This window comes from Geotrypetes seraphini, chromosome 4, assembly GCF_902459505.1.
Source record: "Geotrypetes seraphini chromosome 4, aGeoSer1.1, whole genome shotgun sequence".
In the NCBI taxonomy this organism is placed as follows: Eukaryota; Metazoa; Chordata; class Amphibia; order Gymnophiona; family Dermophiidae; genus Geotrypetes; species Geotrypetes seraphini.
Genome location: NC_047087.1, coordinates 13832641 through 13852854, shown reverse-complemented (window position 1 = coordinate 13852854; position 20214 = coordinate 13832641). Strand labels below are relative to the sequence as shown.

Sequence of the window (20214 nt, the reverse complement as noted above, 5' to 3'; positions counted from 1 at the left end):
TTCATTCATTTTAAAAGATACCCCTTAGGTTTATTTTTTAACTGTTCTGATCAAAAAGGATCCCTGTTTTTTTGCCATGTGTGCTTGTTGAACTAGATTTCTGAGAAGATCTATATGAAAATAAGCGGATTTTCCATTTTAATGTGATAAAAGCATTAGCCTAATATCTTAATCCTGTAACACTAGTAAATCTTCAGATGGGGTTATAAAGGACATGTGCAGAGTTTATCATTACAATGCAGATATATATCCATGGACAATCCTTAAGTTGCAGGGAGTGTGTGAATGTTATGGATGGGAAGGAGTGGCCACATATTAGAGACCCCCAAGACTGCACCAAAGCAGTTATCAGGCCTGGCTTAATTTTGCTCATAACTCTACCAGTTACAGAGATAATTCCATTTGATTCTGAGCACAAATATGATACCTTAAAATTATTATGGGAGAGGGGAAAAATGGAGAGCGGTCTTGTAATGGATGTGGAAATCCATGGGCCTGAATTAAATGCTCCATGCTTTGTAGGGGCATTTGTCAGCCTGCATTCTGAAATCATATTATAGACCTGGACCGTTCAGCTTTTTCCATGAGCAATAAGGTACGGTAAGAATCAGGGGTAAGGTGCAAACAAAGCATGAGCCCATTGAAACATAGAACATGACGGCAGAAAAGGGCCACGGCCCATCTAGTCTGCCCACACTAATGGCCCACCCCTTAACTACCTCCATGAAGAGATCCCACATGCCAATCCCATCTTTTCTTAAAATCTGGCACGCTGCTTGCTTCAATTACCTGTTATGGAAGATTATTCCAGCGATCAACCACCCTTTCAGTGAATAAATATTTTCTGGTGTCGCCATGAAATTTCCCACCCCTGATTTTCAATGGATGCCCTCTTGTTGCCGTGGGTCCTTTAAGGAAAAAGAGATCCTCTTCCACCTCGATACGGCCTGTGACATATTTGAACGTCTCAATCATGTCTCCCCTCTCTCTGCGTTCCTCGAGTGAGTACAGCTGCAACTTACCCAGTCGTTCCTCATAAGGGAGATCCTTGAGTCCTGAGAAGATCCTTGAGTCAGTAACTGTGCCAGGGTCATGGCTCTGAGATGAGGACGTTCCCCTCTTGGCCTTTGGCTAAGATTGAGAGCTTGGACAATATGAAGGGTTGGTATCGCCCTCAGTCAAAGCAGTCTGGTGAAACAAATGATAGGAGTTGTTGTGAGGAGAATATCGACCGAAACCTGCTTTTTATCCAGAAACAGAGGTACAGGGCTCAAACTATAACTTAAGGGACCCTGTGACCCTGTTTAAGAGAACTCGATATCCAGAGCACTGTCCCAATAACAGTATGATCAGAGTTAAGAATGCTTGTTGCTTCTAAATGTTCCTTTTCAGCATTTTAGGATGAAATGGACTGGAATCTATTCCTTTTTTGGGGGGAAGGAGTTGGAAGGAGGGGTTGAGAGATCTGTACTATGTAAATACCCTGGCTTCCCGGAAAATAAGACCTATCCCGATAAGCCCTAGCATGATTTTTAAAGATGCTCTTAATATAAGCCCTACCCCCAAAATAAGCTCTAGTTAAAACTGACCCCCGAAGCCCCTCCCGAATGACTCCTTGACTCCATCCCTGACACTAGTGCTGTCTGATTCACCGGCGACAGTACTTTCTACCCTCTCCCCCATGTGCAGCATCTTTCCTCCCCTCTCACTCATCCCCCTGTGCAGTATCTTTCTATCCCTCCCTCCCATCCCCCTGTGCAGCAGAACCCCACCGACCCTCCCACCATGAGACAGACATACTGTACCTCCGAGAACTCAAAAAAACAGCAGCAGTGGCAGTGTTCTGAGTGGGCTGCTTAGCGTCTTTCCCTGCTGGGGGGCCTTCCCTCTGCTGTGTCACTGATGACATCATTAGTGATGTGGCAGAGGGAAGGCCACGAAACAGCCTGTTCAGCATGCTGATGCCGCTGCTGTTTTTGGAGGCCTCGGAGCAGAGGCATGTCGGTCTCACCGTGGGAGGGTCGTGGGGTTCTGCTGCACAGGGGGAGGGGCTGAGGGGGGAAGGAAAGAGGAAGAATTGGGGTGGAGGAGAGGGAGATAGGATTGTCGTGCATGAAAAAAAAAAGACAGCCCCCGAAAACAAGCCCTAATGTAATACACTGTCTTATTTTCAGGGAAACACAGTAATAGGGAGAAAGCTTTTGTGTCATAGGAGGTGCTGCTGGATATTCAACATCAGTTTTTCCGTATATCTTTTTGATGCCTATTGCCTCACTTCCTTGGCAGACCAGAGAGCTGCAGCTGCTTCTGCTTCATTACTGGTGGCAGAGACGGAGACTCCTGGGCTCGGGGAGCAGCTGCAAATCCTGAAACCCGCTTGGAAGTCATTTGCAGTCTTGGCAGCCACACACCATTGCCTCAATTAAAGATGTAATGGCTCAGAGCCCACATTGGCACCCAGGAATGAACTGGGCCTAGCAAGCTGCTTTTCCGCTGACTGAAATTGACCTTCCATTCCCCGTGTTCCACAGAGGTTCTGCTGCTAGCAGCAGGGGCAGCTTTGTTTTGAGTTTCTGCATGGCTTGGTATTGATCTTTCAGAGTAAGAAGGTCCAGGGGGAGAAGGTCCCGTTATATGCTACCTGAAAATTCAGCGTGCTGAGTTCAATGATTTAAGTTCTGGTTGTGGGCTGCTCGCTCTGGGTTCTCTTTGCAGGGCCAATGTGCTGGTTTTGATTAGGGTGGGGAGGAAAGCAATGGCTAGTCCGCTAATCGAACCGCAGAGTTCAGCGATTGCCAAACGTCTGAGCTCTGCTCAACATCGTCTTTCCAGTTCACCACAAAATAAAGATGCCTGTTGCTTTTATTTTCACCTAGTGAGAAACTGAAGTGCCGCCTGGACATTTGGGACCTCATTTTCAAAAGGAAAAATGTCCAAAAAGTGACATAAAGGAGCAGATGGACGGTTTTCTCCTCATACCCTTCCAATTCACTATTTTTGAAACCTATCATCTAGAGCGGTGTTCTTCGACTGCCAGTCTGTAAAAATTTCCTGCCAGTCCGTGAAGAATTAGTGTCCCCTGCAAGTGTGTGTCTGTCTTCCTTCCGGCTTGGCTACTCCTTATCTTCAGCGCCAGCTGCACTTGTTTGCCGGGACAGCGCACAGTGGTTCTTGCACGCTGCACGTGGCTGACATGGAACCGGGTCAGAAGCGTGCAAGAGTCCTATTCAATGTACAAGGGTGGTTTGAAAAGTTTAATAAAAACACAGGTTAAAACAATGTAGTCTCCATTGAGGGCTATACACTTAGTCCAGCGAGTTTGCAGTTTTTTTCATGAGCTACCATGCAACACCCCCCCATACCCCTCGGCAGCGGGAGAGATGCCCACTCCCTACTGCCACCATGCAACCCCCACCAATAACCCCCCCACTCCCTCCCCCTTATTTATGATGACTGGCTAGAGGGATACCTACTCCCTCCAGCCAGCAGGCCCACCTCTTCAAAATGGCAAGCCTCCTCCTCCCTAGTGATGTTGGCAGTGGGAGGGAGTGGGCAGTTCTCCCGCTGCAGGGGGGGGTAGTAGTGTCGGGTGATTTTACGACGCGGCAGGAGAGAATGGGCATCTCTTCTGATATTCATTTTTTAAATTATTATTTTAATTTGTGTGTGGGGGGTGTCTGAGCTGTCAAACCTTACCTTCGTGTTAGTGCATGAGCCAATCAGTGCTCAGGCACTGGTCAGAAAGTAAGGCAATGACAGCTCAGACCTGTCGGCAAATTTTGTCCGCAAATGTGGCACGAGGTTAGAAAATTACTCGGTGATTATAGAGAATCACTCAGAGTGATCATTTTAAGATTAATGACCTCGTTGAACTACGTTTGTATGGCAGTATCGGAGACTGCTAGAAAATTCAGAAAAGACCTCAGTAAGCCGTTTTGATAATCCGCTGCTAAAATACATGCACACTACTGTAACCCTTCAGCCATCGTCAACGTCAGTGAACTAAACACGCTGCCTTCAATGACCCGGAAGCTTTCTCTCTGCAGAAGGTAGCGTGTTTAGTTCACCGACGCTGACAATGGCTGAAGGGCTACATCGGTGCCAGGTCAGCAAACACAGGATCGTGGGGGAGGGGGGAAGAAGAAAGATGCTGGCTGGGGAGAAGATGGTACACATGGATAGATGGAAAGGGGAGACAAGGAAAAGTAGATAGATTTGAGGAGGAAAGAAAAAAATGGCAGAAAGTTGAATGTTAAAAGTTAATGACAAAGATGGATTTAGGGCAGAAAACGAAGGAGAGAAAAACAGCAATTGGATAAGGCCATGGAAACAATTAAGAGCACAGAGACCGAGAAAAGATGAGTAGAAAAATAAAATCATCAGACAACAAAGGTAGGGAAAGTGATTTTATTTTCAATTTAGTGATTGAAATGTGTCAGTTTTCAGAATTTACATCTGTTGCCTATATTTTGCACTGTTCAGGAATAAATGTATTTCTTTCTATTTCTCTGGTGTACTGCATGCAGAGTCTGGCTTTGTTTGTGTATATTAGGACTTTTAGTTTGTGGTCCTGTATTTACAGAGGGTATATCTGTGTTCTGCACGTGCGGCCAAGGCCAGGTGTTCTGGTAGGAATGAATGTTGTAAAGCGTTATTGGTGTCATGGCCCCAAGTAGGAAGCTCGGGGCCACGTCTGGAAGGCCTCTGCACATGTGTGGATGTCAACGTGATAACATCACATGCATGATGTCGTCACATCAACATCCACGCATGTGTGAAAGCCCTCTAGAAACGGCCAAGAGTTCAGGGAAGGAAACAAGAGGTTTGTATGGGGGCAGGGCAGGGTCAAGTGTCCTCTTTTTTTAAAAAGAGGAAATCTGGTATCCCTAGATTTGAGAGACCGGAGATTGGTCGGAAGTGACCAGCAGAAACTCAGGGACTGGGTTGGGTGTATAAAAGAGGACTTGTGAGTGAAAACTCAGGAGGGGAGAAAATGGGGACTCAGAGACACTGGGAAATGTGGAGGGTGAGAACTCAGGTACGGAGAGACTGAATGGGAATTTGGAAGGGCTGAGCTAAGACATGGGGAGGGACACTGGGGTTTAGGATGGAGGTTATGTGTGGAAAAGACAACCCTTATAATTTATCCAGTTTTGATCTACAGTGCCATCTTTCCATTTGGCAAACTAGGTGTTCATCGTGACAAAATCCCAGAATCCCTTGCAAATATTTAAAAAAAACACAACAAAACACGAACAGAATTGGGAAACTTGTTAAAACTGTTCCCTCTGGGCCCTTTAAACTAACTTTGATCCATGGCAGATGCCAATCCTAGGCATGTTGTGCTGAGACCCTGGTTCCCTATTTTAATTTGCCCCCCCCCTCCCCCTTTGGGGCACTGGCTGTGTTTTTTGGTTTCTCTTGGACTTATTTCTGTGGGGTCAATTCTCTTTGGTTTGTGATGTTGCCGCAACCCAGCTGTCTCGTCTGGGTTTGCAGTTTATTTATTTACATAAATTTCTACTGCTTGAAAAGGATAAGAATCCCTCCATCACAGAACTAGAAATAAACGCCTCCAAATACCCTATACAACCTACCTTAAAACTCCTAGGAGTAATGCAGGCCCAAATCAACAAGACCACCCAGAAAGCATTTTTAACCATGCGCAATTTAAGCAAAATCAGAAAATTCTTCGACAAAGAGCAATATAGGCTAGTAGTCCAATCCCTAGTACTAGGTCTATTGGATTACTGCAACATACTCGATCTGCCTTGCCCTGCAACAATGATAAAACAACTACAGACAATCCAAAACACTGCACTCAGATTAATCTACTCACTGAGAAAATTTGGCCACGTCACCGCGGCCTACCTGGACTCACACTGGCTGCCAATGCAAGCACGAATTCAATTCAAACGATACTGTCTATTATTCAAAGCAATAAATGGCCCAGCCCCCAATTACCTAAACAACCGCCTGTACCAAAACGCCACCACCAAAACAACCACTGTTCTCCCTGGAGAAGAGGAGACTTAGAGGGGACATGATAGAGACCTTCAAAATCCTGAAGGGCATAGAGAAAGTGGACAAGGACAGATTCTTCAAACGGTGGGGAACCACAAGCACTAGGGGTCACTCGGAGAAATTGAAAGGGGACAGGTTCAGAACAAATGCTAGGAAGTTCTTTTTTACCCAGAGGGTGGTAGACGCATGGAACGCTCTTCCAGAGGTTGTGATAGGCCAGACCACAGTACAGGGGTTCAAGGAAGGTTTGGATAGGTTCCTAAAGGATAAAGGGATTGAGGAGTACAGATAGAAGCAGAGGTAGGATATAAAAATGGTCAAATCACTTCACAGGTCAAAGGACCTGGTGGGCCACCGCGGGAGCGGACCACTGGGCGGGATGGACCTCTGGTCTGACCCAGTGGAGGCAACTTCTTATGTTCAAAGAAGAACTAAGACCCCTTTTACCTACCCCCCACTCAAAGGCACCCAGCGCAAGAAGTTATTTGACAGTCTGCTGGCGACGCATGCAGCGAAACTGGACCACACCATCTCCAAGCTGCTGATAACAACAAACGACTACAAATATTTTCGCAAAGAAATCAAAACCCACCTATTCAAAAAGTTTATACAGATGGCTTAACCCCAACCGGACCCCCCTCAACGCAACTCCCCCCTCCTCCCCCTTCACCAGTTCCCTTCTCTTTAGCCTCAAGCATGTCAACTGCTTCCCTAACGGTATATATACTGGATCTGCACTATTTCCTATTTGTACAGCATCTTGTAGCTCTTGAAATATGCAGCTCCATTACTCTTGTAACTTCTCCTGGAAAGGACCAGAATTCTCTCTGTAATTATCCTGGAAATGTCCAGTTGTCTCTTTTGTAATCCGCCCAGAACTGCAAGGTTGAGGCGGAATAGAAATCAGTCATGTAATGTAATGTATATACCACTTGTATCCTAAGTGCTTTTACATTCGGGTTCCCTGCCTAGTGTACCCGTTAGCCCCACCGCCCCCTACTGCTGCTTCCCGCCAAAACACAGGGTAGAGCGCCTCAAGAGCTTCCCTAACACCCCTTGCAGCCGAGCACAACTGCTTTGCTAGGCTCAGGCTTCGTGGCGGTGACCAGTGGAGGCGCCAACGGCCCAAACCCAAGTGAGCCACGAGGAAGCGGAGGAAGCGCATTGCAAAGCTCGAGCGCACCTGCGAGCCCGGCGCGAGACCTCTGCCATGGTAACCGAGAGGCAGCTCCGCCCAGACCCGGAAGCCGCGCTCCCGCTGAAGGGAGGCGTTCCCATAGCAACCGAGCAGGCCCGCGCTATCTAGCCGCCCCTCTCCTCGCGCGCTCTTTCTCTACCCCCCCCCTTGTTAAAACACTGTATATCGCCCCCCTTTCCTCCCCCACTGTCGGCTGCGATGAATATGATTCTGTCCAGGTGAGTGCCCGGTGGGATTAGGGTCCGCAGTCCTCCTGGCCCTTTAAAAAAGCTGCACCCCTACCCCCCCTTGTGTGGTATGGCTTGTGCCCCCTCCCCTCCCCCCCCCAACAGTCTCACACACTGGCATAGCCCAGGGCTGGGGGCTGGGTGCTGGGTGCTAGGAACACACCAGCCCTTAGGAATGCACGCAAGAAATATAGGCGTGCAAAATGTAATGTAATTTATTTCTTATATACCGCTACATCCGTTAGGTTCTAAGCGGTTTGAAGAAAATATACATTAAGATTATAAATGAGAAGTAAGAAGGTACTTAAAAAATTCCCTTACTGTCTATACTATAGTCTATACTACAGTCGACTCCACCTGAGCGCACGTCACTTAAGCGCACACTTTGGATATCCGCAGCCTACCACCACGGTCCTGCTTTTTTTTTTTTTTTTACATTAAAGTCAATGGACGTGAACTCCGGATAGTCGCACGTCTGATAAGTGCGCAATCCGCTTGTGCGCGCTGATGTGCCCTTTCAACGTAACGTTCACTCCGGTTAAAAGCAACCGCGTAGACGAGCCGCGTGTTTCGGAACGGCAGTCCAGGCCCGGCCATGGGTTCGAACTTTCGGAACTGCACCGTGGCGTGGACAAAAATCACCGTCTTTGGCGGAACGTGTCCCACCATGCTGATGTCAGACGCCGCTTAGGCGTGATTACGGTGCTTGTGCATAAATTGGAAGGGCCTGTGCCCTGCGTATGGTCTCCCAATTAAAGCGATAGAGAACTATGCACCGCTTTCAAATGTAGCGAAGCTGTTGGCTTCAAGGTGAATAGGAAAGCAACAAAAACCAAGGGATAGTCATAAACTTCAAACGTGATTCTTTCAACACGTCACTCGTCCTAAGATATGTGATAGCAGTGATCGATGCAAGCACGGAATCCTGCCCCTCAGCTGCTGACCTTGCGAGAAAAATGACAGTGCTCAACTCTCTTCACATGGTACTCCAATGAAGCGCTCGCTCTGTTTAAGCACACGTGGCAAACCGGTCCGAAGGGCTTGCATTTAAGCGGAGTTGACTGTATTTCATGCATAGTTTTCCAGCTCTTATTTAACAGCTGAAACTTCCCTCCCCTGCCTATTGGTTTTTTACCTTTTATGTCTGCCTTTCTTGAATTATTGTTTAAACATACATAAGAACATAAGAATTGCCATCTCTGGATCAGACCCTGGGTCCATCAAGTCCGGTGATCCGCACACGCGGAGGTCCCGCAAGGTCCCCATATCACCGTATGCTTTTCAAGGGAGATGTGCATCTAATTTACCCTTCCCCGTATCACTCTATGCCACTCTTAAGGAGATGTCCATCTAGTTTATCCTTAAATCCTAGAATGGTGAATTCTGCAATTACGTCCTCTGGGAGAGCATTCCAGGTGTCCACCACTCGCTGCATGAAACAGAACTTCTTGATATTCATCCTGGACCTGTCCCCCCTCAGCTTCAGTCTATGTCCTCTTGTCCATGTCACATTGGACATTGTAAATAACTGCTTTCCTTGCTCCATTTTGTCGAATCCTTTCAGTATTTTGAAAGTCTCGATCAGATCCCCTCGCAGTCTCCTCTTCTCAAGGGAGAACAACCCCAGTCTCCTAAGTCGTTCCTCGTAGTCCAGGTTCTCCATACTTTTCACTAGCTTTGTTGCTCGTCTCTGCACCCTCTCTAGCAGTTTTATATCCTTCTTTAAATATGGAGACCAATGCTGAACGCAGTATTCCAGGTGCGGTCTGACCATGGCTCTGTAGAGCGGTACTATAACTTTCTCTGATCTACTCGTAATTCCCTTCTTTATCATGCCTAGCATTCTATTTGCTTTCTTCACCTCCGTCGCACATTGCGCCGACGGCTTCAGGGTCCTATCTATCCACTCAGGTCCTTTTCCTGTTCGGTCTTCCCCAGAGTTACACCTGACATTCTATACTTGTGTTCTTTATTTTTCCTGCCTAAATGCATCACTTTGCATTTTTCCACATTAAACTTCATCTGTCATTTATCTGCCCACCTCTCCAATTGATTCAAGTCGATCTGGAGTTCCTCGCTGTCCTTCTGCGATCTGATTGCCCGGCAGAGCTGTGTCTGTTAAGGTTCATGACAATTAATGTTATGTTTTATTGTTGATTGCATGCATCCCCTTTTTTTTAATGTACATTGCCTAGAAATCGCGGTAGGCATATTCTGGCCATACAGCAGGGGCACTTAATGAAATTTAGAAAGGTTTGGGGACCATTAGAACAATATTGTAAAGATTGATAATATTTTTCTTTTCCTATGTTGGTTGTACACATCCTGGGGGAGGGTGGGATACTTAAGGTCTTTGAATGAGGAAATGGGGAGGGGAGGGTAATTGTTTTGAAGGAATTTTGTAAGAGTTTTAAGTGATGTTACATGAAATTGATTGTATATTGTATCACACTTATTGAAAGTTTTAAAATGAATAAAGATAAATGAAAAAAAACAAAACAAAAATTTTAATAAACTCAAAACTTGATAGTCAGTATAGATTCTGTGAAAATGCTTGTCCATATGGCTCCAGAAAAAGGAGGACCGATTGAGAGACATCTGGGATTTACTTCCATTGAAAGCAGTGGAAGTAAAGGGGACAGATTGAGATATTTAGGTTTTACTTCCATTGCTTACAATGGAAGTAAAAACCTGGATTTCTCAATCTGTCCTTCTTTTCCTGGAGCCATATGGTAACCCTACGTGCACGGAAAACATTCACTTTGGCTACTGAAATTAATAATTCTCTTATGTACACTTAAGCTTGGAGCTTCCCAGTTACCCTGTTCCAGGAGGGAGATGTTGAGCCAGTCCAGGATTTCAGACACAGTCATCCTGGTGCAGGGCTGATTTCAATGGGTAGAATAAAGGACTACAGATTCCACACTGCTTTGAGATGTAAGTTTAAAACTAGGACTGGCCAAACAGTTTCCCTTCTAGAACTAGGTAACTCCACAGCTTCACAGGGGTGATTTTATAATAGGATTCTTATATTTAAAAGTGCCTCTTTTATGTTTTTTAATTTATAGAAACTTTATTGTATTCAGTGAAATTGTGTTCCAGTTCGAAACTGAACAATAGAAAAGCTCTCCACAGCCCAGTTAGGCACAAACCTTTTTTATTCCTGTATAGCTGCGGTAGCCAAGCACAGCAATTAATATAGTCTAATTTTTGCTATCTTATGCTTATTTTAAGCCTACAGCCTGGCTGCCCTGAGTAGGTCCTGCTCTTACCATAAGGGTTGGGCCTGGCTAGTACCTGGAATACCAGGTGCTCTGGAGTAACACTGCGTGGCAGAAAGCAATGGCAAACCACTCCTGTACCCTGCCCTGAAACCTCACTGTGTGTGTTGCCATGAGTCAGTGGCATGATCTATCTATGCTTATTTTGTAAAGGCAATATAGGTGCTTGTGTACTTTTATAAAATAGGCTCCAGCAATGACCTTTAGTAGTGCACAAATTTACACCTGATCCAAAGAAGGTATAAATGTGTGCATGTACACATCCCCCCTCCCCCCTCCGTTCCATATCAGGTCTCCTAAAGTTAGATGCCAATTGCGTGCATAAGTTATAGAACACACATGCATGTAAGTGCAAGTCGTGCATAGCCCGTTTAGCTAAATTCAAGAGAGCGGACACATGGGCAGGGCATGGATATACAGAACACAGTAAGTTATGTACTAACCCCTGCATTCTGTGCCTTCTGCGTGCAAATCGATGTACACAATTTAATTGTTTAGCAAGACCAATTGGCACCAATAATTGTCAATTAATTTCTCATAATGGGCACTAATTAGAAGTTATGCACACAACTTGGTAGGCGCATTCTATAATTTAGTGCATGTCAGTTCAGTGTTCTAATCTTAAAAGGGGGTGTGGCCAGGGGAGGAGCATGGACGGATCATGAGCATTCCAAAAAGTTACGCATACTGTTATAGAATATGCTAGAACCATACACAGGCACAGGTATTTGGGCCTGGGCCTGATTTTCCTTGGCCTAAATGGGTGCTTGTAAATGTTATGTCACATACGGCTGCTAAACATGATTCTACAGCAGGGATCTCAAAGTCTCTCCTTGAGGGCCGCAATCCAGTCGGGTTTTCAGGATTTCCCCAATGAATATGCATTGAAAGCAGTGCATGCACATAGATCTCATGCATATCCATTGGGGAAATCCTGAAAACCCAACTGGATTGCGGTCCTCAAGGAGGGACTTTGAGACCCCTGTTCTACAGTATATAGGTATGTGCTTTTTATTGAATTGTGCTAAGCGCCATTATGATCTGTGCCAATATTTTAGGCACTCTATATAGAAACAGGCCCTAAGGCATTGCTTATAGATCAGGGATGTCCAACCTCGGCCCTCTCCAGGTCGGGTTTTCAGGATTTCCCAAATGAATATGCATGAGATCTATTTGCATACAGTGGAAGCAGTTCATGCAACTAGATCTCATACAAAGTCATTGGGGAAATCCTGAAAACTCAACTGGATTGCTTCCCTCAAGGACAAATGTTGGACAACCCTGCTATAGATACTTGCTTGTGGCATGGTGTACATGAGCGTGCCTAAATGTTGACCCACAAATTCTAATTTACATTAAGAATAGAATAGAAGAATAGCCATACTGGGTCAGACCAATAGTCCATCTAGCCCAGTATTCTGTTTCCAACAGTGGCCCCAAATCATAAGTACCCGACAAAACCCCAAATAGTAGCATCATTTCATGCTATTGATCCCAGGGCAAGCAGTGACTTCCCCTATGTCTGTCTCAGTACAGACTATGAACTTTTCCTCCGGGAACTTGTCCCAAACCTTTTTTTTAACCCAGCTATGCTAACTGCTGTTATCACATCCTTTGACAACAAGTTCCAGAACTGAACTATTCTTTGAGTGAAAAATATTTTCTCCTGTTTGTTTTAAAGGTATCTCCATATAACTTTGTTGAGTGTCCCCTAGTCTTTGTACTTTTTGAAGCATAAAATTCACTTTTACCAATTCTATACCACTCAGAATTTTGTAGACCTCAATCATATCTCCCCTCAGCTATCTCTTTTCCAAGCTGAAGAGTCCTAACCTCTTTAACCTTTTATCATATGAGAGGAGTTCCATTTAATTTGGTTTGCTCTTCTTTGAACCTTTTCTAATTCCTTTATATCTTTTTTGAGATGCGACGACCAGAACTGAACACAATACACAAGGTGAGGTCACCCAGATGCCATTATAGAATTAGTGTCCTAGCATCTAACCTTTGACACCCTTAATAGAGTTATCCCTTATGGGTGTAAAATTGCCCTGCTCTGCCCAAACTATCTCCCCAGAGGGACCTATGTATTCATTGTGGAAAAGCAGATAAAACTGTTATGTGGCAAGATTGTATAAGAGCTGTTTTCTTTTTACACATAGCACATGTGTGATAAAATTACTCCTAATGATGTGCAAAGCGGGATACAGTAACAGTATATTATCCATAGAGTTACCATATTTTTGTACGGAAAAAAAGAGAACAGGTGCCCCTGCCCCGTTCTGCTCCAGCCTCGCCCTCACACAATGTCATCTCCTCTAATTCCGACATCATACGCATGTGTGTGACGTTATCGCGTCCCATCCGTGCATGCTCGGGGGGCCTCCAGGTGCAGCCCCAAGCTTTGGCAAAGCTGGGGCATCCAAAACCCGTACAAAGTGCCGGGTTTTCTGAAATCCTTCCGCACACTCCTTTTACACCTAAGCAGCAGCGGGTCCATCCGCAACCACCAAGAACCCACAGACCCGAACCTGCCAGGAATGTGAAGCTGAAACCGTGGATTGAAGACAAAGTTTTATTTTATTTTTCTTTCCAGCTTATGATTTATCTTTAATCTTATCTATTGTTTTGCCTTTTGTCTTTGTTTTGTTCTATTTCTATCATTTAAATTTCTCCAGAATTCTACTGTTCAACGGCTCCCCCTTCTGCTTCTATTCCTTTCTCTCCTCTCTTCTACCTTCCAAAGTATTTAGATCAATGCTGTCTTGTTAAAATGTTTATTTTATTTTTATTTTTCCTCTAACTCTACTTTTCACTTCTCTATTACCCTCCAGGTACTTTAGTTAGATTGTGAGCCTTCGGGACAGTAAGGGAATTTTTCAAGTACCTTTCTTATTTCTAATCTTAATGTATATTTTCTGTAAACCGCTTAGAACCTAACGGATGTAGCGGTATATAAGAAATAAATTACATTACATTACACTCAGACAGTCCTCTAAAGAGAGGACATATCTGGGTAAATCCAGACATCTGGTAACCCTAACTATTCAACCATGTCCCATATACGAGTAGAGTTTCAAATACTATCATTCAAGTGTCTTCCCGCAGCACTCGTATAGCACTAGGCTATGAACAGCTGCTACTCTTTGCTGTTGTGGTAAACTTTAATCAGATTGTACTGGAACTATGATGTTTGTCATACGTGGTTTGATTAGCCACTAATTGTTCCAGCAGGGAAACATGATGTTTGTATTGCCAAGGAATTAGCATAGCCCCTTTTACCCTATGTTTGCAAACAGAGTTTTTACCCACAGGCAAATGGAAAACCAGATTCCTATTAACAATGATTAAGAACACTGTTTCATCTTTCCAGTATAAATGTTGCATAAATTCAGAAGTAGAAGTAAATAGTTATAATTTCCACTATGAGCTGTGCTGTGCTTGATATCAACAGGATTGACCCAAGGGTATCTGATGCCCTAGGCGAGCCTTCATCTATGCACCCCTCCCCCCGACCCCACAGGCTGTTTAAGGCCATACCCCAAGTAGTCCAGCATCTCCTCATCTCATCTTTCCTCAGGTTCAGCATGTCCCCTTCTCCCTCCCCATAACCAGCATCTCATCCCTCTTTCTACTATTGCTTCTTACTACTTATCATTTCTAAAGCACTGCTAGACGTACGCACAAGTTCATTCAGGAGGCAGTCCCTAATGAGTAGAGCTTACAATCTAATCAAACAGACAAACAGGACAAGTAGGGGGTTAGGAAGTTTCTCCATTTCCTCTAAGCCAGTGGTCTCAAACTTAAACCCTTTGCAGGGCCATATTATCCCAGGACAAGCAGGCAGCATATTCCCACACATGGGTGATGTCACCGACGGAGCCCCGCAGCGGACAGCCTCGAAAGCAAACTTGCTTGAAGATCTCGAGCTTTCGAGTGCTGCATCGCGCATGCGCGCGTGCCTTCCCACCCGAACTAGGGGGCGCATCTCCTGTGAGGATCCTCAGTTCAACGTTTTCCGCGGAGCTGAGAAGACTTGTCGACTCAGTCTCCGTAGCGTTGTGCCTTCTCTTCACCGCGGCTGAGTAGTGTTTTTTCTTTTCGGTCGCTGTGTTTATTATTTGTTTCTTCTTTTATTTTATACAAAAAAAAAAAAAATTTGTTTGTTTTTTCTTGTGAGTCGGGTTGGGAGATTTGAGGCCTAGGCCTCTCTCCCTCGTTCTCGACACGGACTTTGTCCTATCTATGTCCCGGCCTGTCACCGGGTTTAAAAGGTGTTATCAGTGCGGCAGAACAATCTCGATCACCGACCCCCATAGTCGGTGTGTATGCTCTGCTTGGGCACGACTCATCGCCCGGAAGATTGTCTTCGCTGCCTCACTCTTCAACCTCGTGCCTTTAAGCGCCGCTGTGACAGGTTCTTCGAGCTTTTCCCTCGAATGGAGCCTGACAAAGCTGTGGCCTCGGCCGAGGCGTCTTCTAAGCCCTCGACTTCGGGACCATCATCGAGTGCTAAACCCTCGACCTCGCCTCCTCTGCAGGCCTCGGCCTCGAAGACCTCTGGGTCCTCGGCCTCGAAGGCCTCAGCGGTGTCCTCGAAGCCTGGACTGGGGGGTAAGTCTCCTGCTTCCTTTTCAGGTGCCATACCTAAGAAGCCGACGGAGTCTAGTTCCATGCAACCTGGGGCTCCAGGTTCAACTCCGTCTTCTAGACCCTCCTCGAAACGTGCTTCCAAGTCCAGGGAATACTCACATTCGAGGTCGCCCTCATTGGAACGCACGAGACCTCCTGTGACTCTGAGTCCCTTGGTCTCTGTCCCCATGTTCGAGGATATGCTTAAGTCAATCTTGACTACGCAAATTTCCTCGATAGTAGCTCAGTTGGTCCCGGCATCGACCCTGTCTTCGCAAGTCCAGCCTGAGCAGCAGTCTGAGCCTCGTCGGCGGTCTCCTCGACACAGGTCTCGAACTAGGGTCTCCTCCTCAGACTCTTCACCTGAACGGGCTTCTAAACTTTCTTTGCCTCGATCGAAGCATCGGTCCAGGTCTTCGAAGATCCCTTCTTCAAAGAGCTCGAGGCCTTCGGATCTTCCTTCGAAGCATGTGCCTCGCTCTCAGAGTACTGTTGCCTCCTCTGTTTCATCGAGGCATTCGAGGTCGAGGACTCCTCCCTCGAGGCTTTTACCTCGGGATATCTCTCCTCTTTCTAAGCCTCGCACTCTGTGCACTTCTCCGTCTCGAAGTCTTAAGCGGAAGCATTCAATCACTCCACCTCTGACAGGCAGTGGAGCATCCTCCATCACTTTACGTCTAGACTCGGAGCCGGTCTCTCAATATTCCCGCGAGGCTTCTCCCTCGTTTTCAGTGGCTCCTCGTTCTCTGTCTGCCTCCCCTGAAGAAGCCTCGACTTCGAAGTCTTCTTCTTTTGCGAAGTTTGTTTTCGACATGGGGCAGGCTCTTAACTCGACTTACATTCTGATTCTAAATACACACCGGAATATTTGGCCGATATGGAGCTTCCCCATCCTCCTAAGGAGACTTTGCGACTGCCCATGACTCTGGTGTTGAAGCAGACTTTCCTGCGAAATATGGAAACTCCTTATTCTGTGACTGCTATCCCTTCGAAACTGGAGTCTCGGTATTGCACTGTTCCCTGCAAGGGATTCGAGAAATCTCAACTTTCTCACCAGTCCTTGGTTGTTGAATCATCCCTGAAAAAGGCTCACCCCTCTAAGGTGTCTGCAACAGTCCCTCCGGGGCGTGAGGGTCGCACTATGGACAAGTTTGGGCGCAGACTGTATCGAAATTCAATGATGACTAATCGAATTTTGAATTACAACTATGTCTTCACTTCATATTTTAATTACTTTTTGAAACAGTTGTCATCTTTTTGCCCAGACTTGCCCAGGAGGCGTCTTTCGGATTTCAAACAGATTATTCAATCTTTGTCTCAATTACGCCTTTTCATGTTGCAGGCATCTTATGATGCGTTTGAGCTCTCTTCTAGGTTCTCGGCATTTGCAGTGGCCATGCGCCGTCTCGCCTGGCTCAGAATTGTGGACATGGACCCCAACTTACAGGATCGTTTAGCAAACCTGCCGTGTCAAGGTTCTGAGCTCTTTGACGATTCCATCGAAGCAGCTACGAAGCGGCTCTCTGAGCATGAGCGCTCCTTTGCCTCTCTTCTTCGCCCTAAGCCGAAACCTTCTACGACTAGGGCTTACAAGCCTCCTGCTCGTCGCTATCCCATGAAATCCACTCCGGCTTTCTCTCGGCCTCCACCTAGACGGCCTAACAACAACGCCCTCAGAAGTCCCAGGCGCCCGCTCCAACGAAACCCGCTCCGTCTTTTTGACGGTCCAGTGGTGAGCGTTCCAACCTCCTTGCATCCGAATTCCTCTCTGCCCATCGGAGGTCGTCTTTCCCTCTTTATATCTGTCTGGGAAACCATTACATCGGACCTCTGGGTTCTCACAGTCATCCGCGAGGGATACTCTCTGCGCCTGCTTCAGGTGCCTCCAGATCACCCTCCAAAAGAGTGTCTTTCCAGTTTCTCTCAACTCCCCTTCTTCTTCAGGAGGCTCAAGCACTTCTTTGCCTACGAGCAGTGGAGGAGATTCCTCCTTCCGAGCACAATCTGGGGTTTTACTCCAGATACTTCCTAGTTACCAAGAAGACAGGGGATTTGCGACCCATTCTGGATCTCCGAGCTCTCAACAAATTTCTAGTCAAAGAGAAGTTTCGCATGCTCTCTCTTCCAGTCTTGTACTCCCTCATGGATCAGGGAGATTGGATGTTCTCACTGGACCTCAAAGAGGCTTATACTCACATTCCTGTCCATCTGAATTTTCGCAAATATCTCCGGTTCAAGGTGGGGAACCTTCATCTTCAATACAGGGTTCTTCCGTTTGGCTTGGCGACCTCTCCCAGGGTCTTCACCAAGTGTCTAGTCGTGGTGGCTGCGGCCCTCCGGGCTCGGGGTCTTCAGGTTTTTCCTTACCTCGACGATTGGCTTATCAAAGCACCTTCTCTTCCAGGGGTTACTCAAGCGACCCTTCAGACTATTTCTTTTCTTCAAAGTCTGGGGTTCCATATCAACTTTCCCAAATCTCAGTTGGTTCCAACTCAATCGATCCAATTTATTGGCGCCGTGTTGGATTCTGTTCAAATGAGAGCTTTCCTCACCTGTCAAGAAACTCTCTTACAACTTTGTCAACGAGTAGCTTCCCTTTCGACTCTCACAGCTCGCCAAATGATGGTCCTTCTCGGACATATGGCGTCTACGGTTCATGTGACTCCCTTTGCCAGGCTACACCTTCGCATTCCTCAATGGACCCTGGCGGCTCAGTGGCAACAGGCCCTAGATCCGCCTTCTCAACATATTGCGGTGACTCCTCTATTGAAGAAGTCTCTCCGCTGGTGGATGCTCTCTTCCAATCTTTCCAGAGGTTTACAGTTTCTCCATCTTCCTCATCAGAAAGTGCTCATGACAGATTCGTCCGAATACGCATGGGGAGCCCACGTAGATGGTCTCCGTACGCAAGGGTTGTGGACATCCACAGATCGTCGCTGTCACATCAATCTGTTGGAACTCAGAGCGATTTTTCTTGCTCTCAAAGCTTTTCTTCACCTCCTTCACGACCAAGTAGTCCTGGTTCGGACAGACAATCAAGTAGCGATGTATTATGTCAACAAACAGGGCGGGACGGGATCCCACTCTCTTTGTCAGGAAGCTCTGAGGTTGTGGCATTGGGCGATTTCTCACAACATCCTCCTTCGCGCTGTCTATATTCAGGGTCAACTGAACTGCCTTGCAGACAAGTTGAGTCGTCTGCTTCAACCTCACGAATGGACACTCAACTCCCCCACACTTCATCAAGTATTTGCTCGATGGGGAACTCCTCGAGTGGACCTCTTTGCGTCGCCCAGCAACTTCAAACTACCTCTGTTTTGTTCCCCGCATTTTCTCGCCTCATCGTCTAGAGGCGGATGCTTTTCTTCTGGACTGGGGGAGTCAATTTCTTTATGCCTTCCCTCCATTCCCTCTGATTCTAAAAACTCTTGTCAAGCTGAAGTCAGACCATGCAACGATGATTCTCATAACGCCTCGGTGGCCCCGACAACCTTGGTTCTCTCTTCTTCTTCAACTCAGCATCAGGGAACCTCTTCTTCTGCCAGTTTTTCCTTCTCTGCTCACTCAGAGTCAGGGGTCGTTACTTCATCCCAACCTGCAGTCTCTTCACTTGACGGCATGGTTTCTTTCTGCATAACAGATCTTTCTCAATTCTCTCAGCCTGTTCAGGATGTATTTCTGGCTTCCAGGAAGCCGTCCACTCGTCAATGTTATGGTCAGAAGTGGACCAGATTCTCGTTTTGGTGTTCCAGTCGTAGTCTTCAGCCGAAATCTTCCTCTTTGGCTTCAGTTCTGGATTATTTGCTTCATTTATCTCAGTCTGGCCTTCAATCCACCTCTATTAGAGTTCATCTTAGTGCGATTGCTGCTTTTCACCAACCTCTGGATGGGAAACCTCTCTCGGCACATCCTCTGGTTGCTCGTTTTATGAAGGGTCTTTTTAATCTCCATCCACCTGTTAAACCATCTCCTGTTGTTTGGGATCTTAATGTGGTTCTGGCTCAATTGATGAAACCTCCATTTGAACCTATTGACTTAGCTCATTTTAAATATCTCACTTGGAAAGCTGTATTCTTGATTGCCCTCACTTCTGCTCGTCGAGTCAGTGAGTTACAAGCTTTGGTCTCGGACCCACCTTTCACGGTTTTTCACCATGACAAGGTGGTTCTCCGTACACATCCAAAATTCTTACCTAAAGTAGTATCAGATTTTCATATCAATCAATCTATTGTTCTTCCGGTATTTTTTCCTAAGCCGCATTCTCATCCTGGTGAGGCGTCTCTACATACTTTGGACTGTAAACGTGCGTTGGCGTTTTACCTTCAACTTACTCAACCTCGCAGAACATCTCCTCAACTTTTCATTTCTTTTGATCCAAATAGGTTGGGATGTCCTGTCTCTAAGCGTACCATCTCCAACTGGCTGGCTGCTTGTATTTCTTTCTGCTATGCTCAGGCTGGTCTTTCTCTGCAGGGTCAAGTGACGGGCCACAAAGTTAGAGCTATGGCGGCATCTGTCGCTTTCCTCAGATCAATACCTCTTGAGGAAATTTGCAAAGCTGCCACTTGGTCCTCGGTTCATACTTTCACTTTATCCAGGAAGGATGGCCATTTTGGCCAGTCTGTTTTGCAAAATCTTTTTTTGTAAATTGCCAACTTCCCTCCTCCCTTTTTACTTAGCTTGGAGGTCACCCATGTGTGGGAATATGCTGCCTGCTTGTCCTGGGATAAAGCACAGTTACTTACCGTAACAGTTGTTATCCAGGGACAGCAGGCAGATATTCCCACAACCCTCCCACCTCCCCTGGTTGGCTTCTTGGCTTGGTATCTGAACTGAGGATCCTCACAGGAGA

At 46.3% G+C, this 20214-nt stretch overlaps 1 protein-coding gene across 3 annotated transcripts in view; it reads left to right on the top strand.

Moving 5' to 3' along the window:
* Nucleotides 1–7278: 7278 nt before the first annotated feature.
* The window catches only part of CIBAR2 (CBY1 interacting BAR domain containing 2), a 56299-nt gene continuing 43363 nt past the window's right edge, over nucleotides 7279–20214 (top strand). The window contains exon 1 of one of the 3 annotated variants that reach the window (XM_033940711.1): nucleotides 7279–7440. In XM_033940711.1, the coding sequence (XP_033796602.1) occupies nucleotides 7421–7440 (20 nt within the window). In that variant the 5' untranslated portion in view covers nucleotides 7279–7420. Of the gene's footprint in view, nucleotides 7441–10271; nucleotides 10387–20214 lie in introns of those variants that run through there. The other 2 variants (XM_033940709.1, XM_033940710.1) reach the window with 2 other exon arrangements.